This window comes from Sinocyclocheilus rhinocerous, unplaced genomic scaffold (genome assembly GCF_001515625.1).
Source record: "Sinocyclocheilus rhinocerous isolate Xijiao unplaced genomic scaffold, SAMN03320098_v1.1 scaffold4355, whole genome shotgun sequence".
NCBI lineage: Eukaryota > Metazoa > Chordata > Actinopteri > Cypriniformes > Cyprinidae > Sinocyclocheilus > Sinocyclocheilus rhinocerous.
In genome coordinates this window covers 116,810-128,155 of record NW_015665823.1, presented here as the reverse complement: position 1 = coordinate 128,155, position 11,346 = coordinate 116,810, and the positions used below count along the sequence as shown (strand labels likewise).

The 11,346-nt window shown below is 39.6% G+C and overlaps 1 protein-coding gene across 1 annotated transcript in view; it reads right to left on the bottom strand.

Annotated features, from left to right (window-relative positions):
• The window catches only part of LOC107731530 (inaD-like protein), a 136,735-nt gene that overhangs the window by 103,933 nt on the left and 21,456 nt on the right, over positions 1-11,346 (bottom strand). The window contains exons 15-19 of the mRNA XM_016542641.1: positions 4,512-4,721; positions 3,996-4,097; positions 1,422-1,730; positions 1,114-1,186; positions 309-405 (exon numbers count right to left, since the gene is read on the bottom strand). Coding sequence (XP_016398127.1) covers positions 309-405; positions 1,114-1,186; positions 1,422-1,730; positions 3,996-4,097; positions 4,512-4,721 — 791 coding nt within the window. The remainder of the gene's footprint in view (positions 1-308; positions 406-1,113; positions 1,187-1,421; positions 1,731-3,995; positions 4,098-4,511; positions 4,722-11,346) is intronic.

Genomic DNA, 11,346 nt, shown 5'->3' with positions numbered 1-11,346 from the left:
GCGTACGTATATGTGGGGCGGAGCTATCAAAATAGGGGCAAGACCCTTTTGGGGTAGGGGCGTGTTTGTTTTGGTGATTTCAAATATAAACATTGGCTACCAGAAATCCCTCACTCTGCCTTTAATGAACACACGCACCAAAAATGTCATTTAAGTCACAATGGCTGTTTTTAAAACGTTGTCACCTGCTATATGCAAGTGTATTTATAAATAATAAACCAATGACAACACGTCAATTTACTGATAAATAGAAGTTAGTTGAGTGAAGCATACAGACACGTTTGTGTTTATTATAGATGGAGACTCACTCAGTGTCCGTGTCAGTCAAAGTAAGTTCTGAGCCTTCGTTTCTGGAGTCAGAGTCCGCCTCGCTGTCTGCTGCCTCTATCCATGTGGCCGACTGACCTGAGAACAGATGTATAAATGTCAAACTGCAATGAACTACAGTATATTAATACTGACATAAGCCTTGTTTTAAAGGGATAGTTCACCCAAAAATGAAAATTCTGTCATTAATTACTCACCCTCATGTCGTTCCAAACCCGTAAGACCTTCGTTCATCTTCAGAACACAAATTAAGACATTTTTGATGAAATCCGAGAGCTTTCTGACCCTGCATAGACAGCAATGCAACTGATATGTTCAAGGCCTAGAAAGGCAGTAAGGACATCATTAAAATAGTCCATGTGACATCAGGGGTTCAACTGTAATTTTATGAAGCTACGAGAATACTTTTTGCTTATATGTTGTGGTACTCTTGTGAACGTGCATCGAAGACTGACACGGAAGAGAAGAAATTGTTGAATAAAGTCGTTATTTTTGTTTTCTATGCACACAAAAATATTCTCGTAGCTTCATAAAGTTATGCTTGAACCACTGATGTCACATGGACTATTTTAATGATGTCCTTACTACCTTTCTGGGCTTTGATCGTGGAAGTTGCGTTGCTGTCTATGGAGGGTCAGAAAGCTCTCGGATTTCATCAAAAATATCTTAATTTGTGCTCCGAAGGTGAACGAAGATCTTACCGGTTTTGAACGACACGAGGGTGAGTAATTAATGATCGAGTTTTTATTTTTTGGGTGAACTATCCCTTTAAAGACAAACACTCACTGAGGGGAATTTGCGGGAGCTGCAGCTGAATCTTCCCGAAGCTTGTGCAAAGCTCACTGTCCTCCTCTGTGAACTGAACAACAAGAGAGTTCAATATACGCCAAAATACAAAGAAATTATATCTTGAATATTCTTAACGAACACTAAGCCTATTTTCAGAACTTTTAGGATGTTAAGCATTGTGACAACTTAAAATTCTCATTAATTTAATGCATTCGTTTGTTTGTAATTTTGTTAGTGTATGGTATTATTTGTTATAATGGATTTCATTTAAATGTATGTTAATAAAAAATATTTTAATTTAAAACCTGTTCTTGTGTATCAGGTTGAGTGTTGAACTGATAGGGGCTGTTGGAACTGATAGATGGTGTTGGTTCTTCCCAGGAGCGAGACTTCTCACTGAAGTATGAAGGCAGACTGTCGACCTTGGGGCTCTCTTGATCATTTATGGTGTCCATCTCCTGCTCGTCATCATCTTCATCTACAGCCATCTCTCGCTCCAGGCCGGGCAGGAGGTCAACAGTGGTGAGGGGAGAGGCGTAGCGGGGCTCAGCGTCCAGGATAAGCTCTGGCTCCTCGTCCAGATCGTCAAATAAGACAGAGCCGTTTCCAAAGTCCTACCCCATCAAGAAAATAATTTTTTCCACTTAAATTTCAGTATGTTTCTCACACAAAGCTAAGAAAATGTCAGAAGAGTTGTATGAACCATTTTTATGGTGCATTTTTCAAACTTGGTAGAATATGGAAAAGAGCAGCTTGAACATTCTCCTAAACATCTACTTTAGTGTTCCACAGAAGAAAGTAAATCAGAATTTGCCTGAATTAAAACAGAAATAGACCAGAATTTGCATTTTTAGGTAAACTATTCCTTTAACTGCACATTGATAATAGTACATAAGTACATTTTTGTGAAATTTGACCCTGCATCCTTCTGGCAACCAATCGAAAATTTTGAACCGTAAGGCCATATCAACCAAATACAAACAAAAAAAATTCATATTTATATCAAAAGTGCTAAAAATGTAGTCTTTAGTCAAAACAAGTCCCAAGAGCTGCGCTAAACTCAGTCTAAGCCTGTTAAAATGTTCATATTTACATAATTTGTGCTCAAAAATGTCACGTTTAGTTGATTCTTAGCAAACTAGCCAAAGAATTTAACTAAACTCAGTCTAAACTCATTAAAAACATTAATATAATGCTGTCAAATGATTAATCACGATTAATCGCATACAAAATAAAAGTTTTTGTTTGCATAGTATGTGTGTGCGCTGTGTATATTTATTACGTATATATAAATACACACATACAGTATATATATTTTGAAAATATTTACATGTATTTACATGTTTATATATTTATATAATAAATAAATAAATATATGTAATATATAAACAACCTATTTTTCTGAAATATATACATGCATGTGTGTGTATTTATATATACATAATAAATATACACAGCACACACACATATATTATGTAAAAAAAAATTATTTTGGATGCGATTAATCGTGATTAATCGTTTGACAGCACTAATATTTACATAATTTGTGCACAAAAATGTCATCTTTAGTTGATTCTTAACAAACTAATCCAAGAGTTTAACTAAACTCAGTGTAAACTTGTTAAATGCTCATATTTATATAATTTGTGTTAAAAAATGTCACCTTTAAATGATTCTTAGCAAACTAGTCCAAGAGTTTAACTAAACTCAGTCCAAACCTGTCTAAGTATTACTTTCTGAGGAGATCATTTTCGGTCGAAAAATCCCTTTAATCGCACTTTGCTAGTAATTTAGAAATTGATTCTTAAGGGATTTGAACCCACAAACTTTTGGCAACCAACCTAAATCCTGAACCACAAGGCCACATCTACCAAATACAAGCTAAAATTATTTCATAAGCTCTCAAAAAAGTGCTGTATTAAACACAGTCCAAACCTGCCCAACTTTGTTTAGTTTTTCGAGTCAATTCCCCCCATACCGAATATGCTACTTTATACCCCTTTTTAACATTCCTCCCCCCTAAATCATCCGCTAACAGAAACGTCTAATGTTGGAGTGGGCGTGGAGGGTAGAGACATCTCACCTCCTGTCTGTCTGCTGCATACAAAGCAGCTCTTTCTATCCCTGCAACAGGGTGCCGGAGCTTGTCCTCCTCTCCCTCTTCCACACACTTACGGATCATAAGAGCTGAAAGCGCACTTTTCCCCTGCGTCGCTCCAACAAGCCGACTCAGCGCCTCAATAAACACACACACACACACATATACACATATATATATATATATATATATATATATATATATGTGTATATGTGTGTGTGTGTGTGTTTATTGGATTTTTGATTAAAGTTTATGTTTCAAAAGTTCATAAAGTTCATATGTTTATATGGTTCAAAAGTTTTGGATCGGTAAGATTTGTAATTTTTTTGAATGAAGTCTCTTATGCTCAACAAGGCTGCATTTATTTGCTTAAAAATACAGTAAAAACAGTAATATTGTGAAATATTAATCACAATTTTAAGTAACCATTTTCTGTTAAAGCATTTTAAAATGATATTTCCTATGATGCAAAGCTGAATTTTCAGCATCATTACTTCAGTCTTCGGTGTCACATGATCCTTCAGAAATCATTCTAATATGCTGATTTGCTGCTTAAGAAACATTATTATTATCAATGCTGAAAACAGTTACAGCGTAACATTTTTGTGGAAACCATGATACATTTTTTTTCAGGATTCTTTGATGATTAGAAAATTCAAAATAACAACATTTATTTAAAACAGAAGTCTTTTGTAAAAGTCTCCACTGTCATTTTTGATCAATTTAATGCATCATTGCTGAATAAAAGTATTAACTGCTTTCAAAGGTGTATTCGGAATACCTCTTGCATAGATGGAAGAGTGACGTCCTGCTTTGCCGCTGGTTGCTCATTGGCGCTCTCTACAGGCCAAGAGGACTGCTGCCCACTACCTCTGTCCTCTGGCTGTTCAGTTCACAGACACAAAACAATGCAAAATATCAATGCAAAATAAACTTGACTAAATGGACATATCACATGTATTACTGTGTCAATAGCAGGATGAGCCAACCATTTTACTACAAGCCAAACAAGCTTTTATTATCAGTAACCTAATTCATATTTATTGTAAACATCTGATTTACATGGCATTCTGCTTTAGGGGGAAAAAAATTAAGCGGATAATTGTGAGAAAAAAGATATAATCATATTATGAGATATAAAATCACATTGTGGTGGAAAAAAGACACCGTAAACACTATAAAGATCCACGAATCAAAGTAATACTATGAAGAAATACCCAACAATCTTAAATAGTTTCCAAAATAAACACCTCCAGCACTGAATGTTAATAGGCCATAATTGCATATTGGCTCTTACCACCAGCGGTTTCCTGATTCCAAGGTAGACTCTCCCAGGCGGAGCAGATTTGAGAACCTCTACGGCCTGGTCAAGAGAGCATGTGTCTAGTTGAGTGTCATTGACGAAAACCAGCTGGTCACCTGGGAGGAGCCCGCCGTGATTGTCCGCTACCCCTCCAGGCACCACAGAGCGGATGACGATCACAGAACGCGCAACATCCAGAGGGTCCTGCAGAGGGCAATGCAGACCACAGCAAACACACAAATAGAAAAACACAGAGGGGAAAAAAACATGAGAGCAATGCTGACCCTGATTTAACCTATACATCACAGTCATATCAAAAAGAAGATCAAGAAGACTGCCTTTTGAAGTTTAATTTATTTATGTTTAAATTTTAATACAAACATTTAATTAAAACAGCACCTGTGTAAGCAGAGAATAGAAATTTGCAAACAAGCAGGGTCACCGGGTCATTCCTGTTGTGCAGTACCTTTTGAACCCTACTTGGAAGGAAAAAAATGTATATATGTATAGTAGTAGTACATATTTATTTAATGCCATGTCAGCATCTTAGGCTATTTTCATTGTATATATGTATACGTGTATGTATATATATATGTGTGTGTATGTGTGTGTGTGTGTGTGTGTGTATATATGTATATGCGTGTATGTATATATATATATATATATATATAGTATAAAATTAAGATGTGATGGTGACATGAAAACGTACTTCATAACAGGAATGACCCGGCAACCCTCGCATTAAAATTTGCTTCCAAAAGAGCGTGACTAACTTGCTGGAAGGCCAAATGAGGCCAACTTCCCACTCCAACATCCCAAGTGCTACGGTATCAATCACATCTCTGGGGAGCTCTGCCGTAAAACTGCAATTCAACCGATTTGATGTCTCCAACAATATATTTCATGACCCATATGGGCGGCTTTTATGTGGCGAATGACAATATAAAAGTGATTAACAAGTAGTTATTTGAGAGTAAAAACGGAAGCAGGAGCGCAGTCATTAGTAATCTCATCTATCTGCCCATGAACATTTACGACCAACCGTGTCAAAAGACCTGACGAACGGACGATCCTTGCATTTTTTGAGATTTCTGATATGAATCTCTTCTTCTGTAATGTTAAAAATGAAAAGTATGTTGTTTTGAGTCATTACAGCGTCTGCAGTTGACACCATTTTCGGACAAGGCCACAAAAGACATGTTAAATGTCAAGGTTCAGACCACAATGACCACTCAGAAAAGGAGATAACATATTATTGACAAGGATTTTTTTACAGCAGAGGCCCTGAGTGAAACTGTGGACAGCAGACCAGGAAATTTCACCCAGCCCAACCATAAAAAGTGGGTCAGCAGGTCCAGCAATTACTGCCCCCTGATTACCCAGTGAGCCACTGCTGCTTTCAGAGTGAGAGGAACTGAGCCCTGCTAGAAGGGAAAGAAAGAGAAAAAAAAGACAGGAAAAAGTTGGAGAGAGGATTTGAAGTTCCACTCCAGCTGGCGTTTTAGGAGGACACAGGCTGCATTGTCCGGCTGCCGGGTTCCAGCCAAGCGTGCTTTGCTTTCCAAGCCCTGCTCTCATCCCACATGGCCAATGATGTCAGTAGAGCAGCTTTTATATGAGAAAAAATCCAAGGGGAACAGGCCAGCACAGGGGTCGCCTAATATGACAATATGTCACCTGCTACAGAATAAAGATACCGATCAGAATGGATGTTCACATGAGAAATGGAAAGAAAGTGAGCTAGGTTGCTCCATTTCTTATTCATGTTTCCATCCGAGTGCACATATGATTTAGATGGCGTACAGTACATGGCTCATTGAGGGAGCAGCTGTCTTCCATGTTACAGGTGAGAAGAACATCTCCGGATCCAAAGAAAACGACAATCCCAGAAGTCCCTGGCGGGTGGTGAGTTTCCACACAACCACGACAGCTAAAAATAGCCAGTCAAAATTGGATTAAATTAGTTTAGGTCAATGCCAATGGGCCCGTCATGATGTTTTCCTGTGGTCTACATAACCTTAATCGTGGTTAAAAATGTCGGCGAGCTAACGGACGGGTATGAGCATTGGCGGGTTGAAATTCTTCAGCGTGGTGTCAGGTGGACAGTAAATCTGCTGTTTCGCAAGAATCAATGGCAGGCCAAGTCATCTGTTTTGCTCCTGCGCTCTGCCTCACCTTCAATCTTGCTGAACAGAATACCAGGAACTCCAGGATGTCTGTCTTTTGCTTTCTTTTCTCTTTTAATCCTTCTTTTGGTTGTTCTCACTGTAGTTGCCTTGAGAAAAGAACAGAGGGTGCCCACTTCCACAGCACGAATGAGAAAATTGTACAATTGCATAAATTCCTTGAAACTACACTTTTAAAAATAAAGGTTCTGGCATCTATGGTTCCATGAAGAACCTTCAAAATCCATGGAATCTTTCCATTGCACAAAGATTCTTTATAGTGTAAAGAGGTCTTCCGTTCATTAAAAGTTCACACTAAGCAACCCTCTCCATTGCGAGTAAATCACTCGCATATGCGACTAAATCTTCACTCTGGGCGACTAAATGATGTCTAATATTAGCCAATTGCTAATAAATTCTCAGATTTTACTCGCCAGTGTGTGAGTTGGAGGCTAAGTATAAGTTTAGCTCGGATATATTTTCACTCGCCGAACACTCTCTGACTGAGTGCATCAGAGTTTCACTCTCCGCGAAGCGATCTGTGCTGTTTTTCAGTTCATCTGAATGATGTGCAACGCACCTGTATTTAACGTACCGTAAACTCTACTGTGAAGGCGCACGACTCGCCGTCGCTTTGTTTCACACACACGCAGCGAGAGAGGGAGAGAGAGAATTGACGCGCTACCTATGCGCGCTACATGTAAACGATATTCTTTGTTGTATTTTGCTGTAAAAATAACAGAGTTCCTATATATATATATCAGTCTGGCGAGTAAACTAAAAAATGTACTAGCCAATGGCGATTCAATTGCAAGGTGTTCGTAGAGGGCTGCTAAGAAAAAAATGGTTCTTTTAAGATCTGTTCATTGACTCTCGAACCATCAGGCCACATCTGCCCAAATGTTGCCATTCTAGTTTCGAAAAATATCTTGACATGCAGAAGTAAAATAAATGGATGGCAGAATGGTACCCACTTTGTTTGCTTTGACAATTATTCACTGCTTTCATGCTACTAGCTATGACACTAATATTGACAAGTGCATTGAAGTCTTAACGCAAGCCAAGTGAAAGCACGAGGAGGAACAATGCATAAGCTGTTTTTTATTTTAAAGCTTACAGCTGTGGGCAGCTGTTTGGCATAACAACAGGTGGCACAGACAGTGCAAGCATGACAATGGTAGTAAATCCAGACACATCTTTCTTTGGATCTGCCACAAACTGGATCCTAATATTGGAAGACACTATTTCGAAATGACAACACGATGTTAGAACAATTGTTCATGGCTGAAAAGCGCAATGCACATCCTTTTTTAACATATTAACATTAAGGACAGTGTCCTGTAGTCGATTTGGTAGCTTATTTTCCTGCAACGGTAATAAAATAGCCCTTGGTCAGTTTCTGCAGCTTTAGGCCACAGAATAAATAAACAACAATAAATAAATAATAACACTCTGGGATGATTTATGACTCCACTTTAAAACATTCACTGGATGAGACTAAATGCTGTATTGATGCGCAGGTTAGGCGCTTTGAACCATCGAAATGATTCAAAAATGCATTCTCTCAGATCTCTTCTCCTTGGATGGCATGAATTATTGGAGCCATACATTCACTACCGATGTATCAAATAAATTTGTTTTGCACGCCGAGAGTTCACAGCCCACTTGCAAAAGGCCTTTTATATAATTGTACACAATTTCATGGAAAATGGCATTTGTAAATGCAAGAACCTTCGGAGAACATGTTGCGGATCAAATTCTTCTTGTTCTTCATGCCATAATTTCACTCAACAAGTTTATTATTTTTTTGAACTGAGACATTTCTCTTTTTGAGGCTGGTGTAGGGCCGACATCCTACCCAAACAGAAAGTTACGTTAAGCTACGTTCCCTATGGGCAGCTTACATCTACCCTAAACCCTTTGCGGGAGAGCTGCTCAATCATATTTCAGTTGAGCCTGGCTGTACCGTGACTTCACACGCACACTTCAATTGTTAGAGAAAACTCATAATAATGACTTTTAAATGGCCATGAGAGTACAATCTTACTTAAAACTAAACCACCACAGCCCGACCCTTCAGATCAGTTGTTTGACTTCAAGACGGCTTTCATTAATCTCCATTACCAGGATGGCTAGTACTACCAAGGGGGTCCTTCTCATGTTGCCATGTAGCTTTTCTTACTTCGAGATCTCCTTCTTGTCAGAGCAAAAAACTGAGGCGTGACTACAAATGATTTTGCCGTCGCCACTTCACGTCACTCACGCAGTCAGGGGTGTCATTTAGGGAAGAAAAACTCCCTGGTATCTAACTGTCAGTATGACCGTGGGCTCCCATCAATCTAGCTGCGGTTACTAGGTCTCCTTGCGTTGGGGGTAACACTAGCGATTGAGACAAGAAAAAGGAAAGGAGGGCGGTAGAAAGAGGGGGAGATTGAAGGTTCTGGAAGGCTTCGAGCGTGTCTGCAGGTCTCGAGGTTGCCTACTCGGCCTTATCAGCTCAGGCCTCTTACTGGAAAGAACGGCAAAATCAATTTCCCCCTTGCAGACTGAAGAAACCCTGGCGCATGTGCCGCGGGAAACAGAAAAGAAGTCAAGAAGAAAGGTTGAGAGATTCCTCCTCCATTGGAAGACGGCAGAAGACCGTACCAATCATTGCATTTTGGGAGTTGCTCACTTTTGTCTTTTTGGAAATTCCTTTCTTATTTTAACACTTTTTTTCACAACTCTGCAAATGCCTACACCCCCTCCTCCACTGAATCAATTCCCACCCATCATGCATCAGGCCCTCGGGTTGAAAAGCGTTGGTTTCGGTGTAGATAAGCAAGCAGACGGGGCTAGGTGGAGGGGGCTCAGCTGGTGCAGAGCACGAAGACTATGAGTTCGACCGAGGGGAAGCTGCACAGGTCAATATGGCTTCCAATAAACCCCAGGGTGCACCAGCAACTCCTCCAGAAGATCTGCAAAGTAAGCTTTAGCGTTCTTCATGACAATGATCTATGATCCAAGTTGCAGGACTGCGAAATTCTTCTCCTCTCGCCTTGGTGGTGATGAGATGATATCAAATTCAGTGCGCCGATGCAGTATTGATGCAATTCGTTTGTACTTGTTCATGCTGCAAAAACAAGGAAAAAACCCTGCATAGCTTCATACGATCAAGATAAAATAAAACGAAGGACTTTAAGTCAGTAAAACATTTTTTTTTATCATAGCACAGAGCTTATGGACTCTCTCCCGAGTTTCCTCATCCCTCCTCCATCTTCATTCCTTCATTTAACAGAGAGATGAAGAGAAAGGAAGAATTTAAGGGATCACTGCTCAGGTTACCGCCATTAAGCAGCAATGTAATTCTGTCCATGTCGCCGTGGCCCCCATCACTCACTGACGAGGAAAGAAGCATATCTTACCATTAAAACATGATCTCCGTTCAGTTTCTCCACGATGCGGTGGCCATTTATTACAGTCCTGATGAAGCTGCGAAAGCACAGGCATGCTTTTCTTCTGCCAATACCGTTTCCCTGCATGAAATCAATTGGAACCCGTGGCTGGATAATATAAAACACGAGGCGTCCCACAGGACCGGCGGAGTGCAGGTCTGCAGGAGAGGTTCTGCATTCTAAGTGGCCTCATTACATGATCACTTCTGATTCAGGATCAACGTGCAGTTATGTACTAACCCTGATTAGAGGGCTAATGAAGGAAGGAGGAAAGCAGCTTTTCGTACTAAGTGAGCAGAGCAAAGGGTTTGACGGCTGGCGCGGGGCCAGATAAACAGCGGCGGCCCTATTTGGAAAGGTTTCACTGCTTTCTTTTGTTCAGTGTCCAATGACTTGTGACATCAACGCACGTTTCCTGTGATCACACTTTTGGAAAGTCAAGGGGGATTAATTGAGTCCAGTCTCCTTTTTCCCCCCATTTAAAGGACAGTTGACAGAAGACCGTAAATGTCATTACTTTACTTGGCTTTTTTTAGAGTATTTATGGATAATTGGTACCGTTTTTGAACAATTTGATTTGATTTGTTATTTTATCTATTTTTATTACAGTTTTTGCAAGACAACATTATTCCTATGTTCTAAATAACATAAAAATTCTGGTATTACTTAAACCTAAGATTAACATAAGCCGCGTTTCCACTGCAGGAACTTTCCCCAGGAACTAGGGACTTTGGGCCGGTACTCGGTGTGTTTCCACTGCAGGAACCAGGATCTAAATAATGTTCCGGGTAAAAAATTGCCCCTCAGAAAGTCCCTGCTCGCGAGGTAGTACTTTTTCAAAGGTCCGGAACTTTCGGGGGCGGGACTTGACATGCTGATTGGTTGAGTTCACGCAGCACTGTATTTCAACCACCATTTGCATATATATATATATATATATTTTTTTTTTTTAAATATTACTGTTATTGTGTCATGAAATGTAGTTTGAAAAGTATTTCAGGCAAGAATGTAGTTGTTTAAAACTTTTATAAAAAATATAAAAGTTTATTTATAAAAACAGCACCTATTTGAAAATGTGCTTTGCCGATTTCGAAGACGGGAGCTCCACGCAATTAGCCAGCGCTCAGTGCTCATGTATCCCGACAAGAGCAGCCTCAACTCGGCTAGTCCTTCTGACATTTGTCGCTGGCTCTGATGTCTCTGTAGTGGATAAACATAAGGTAAAATTTG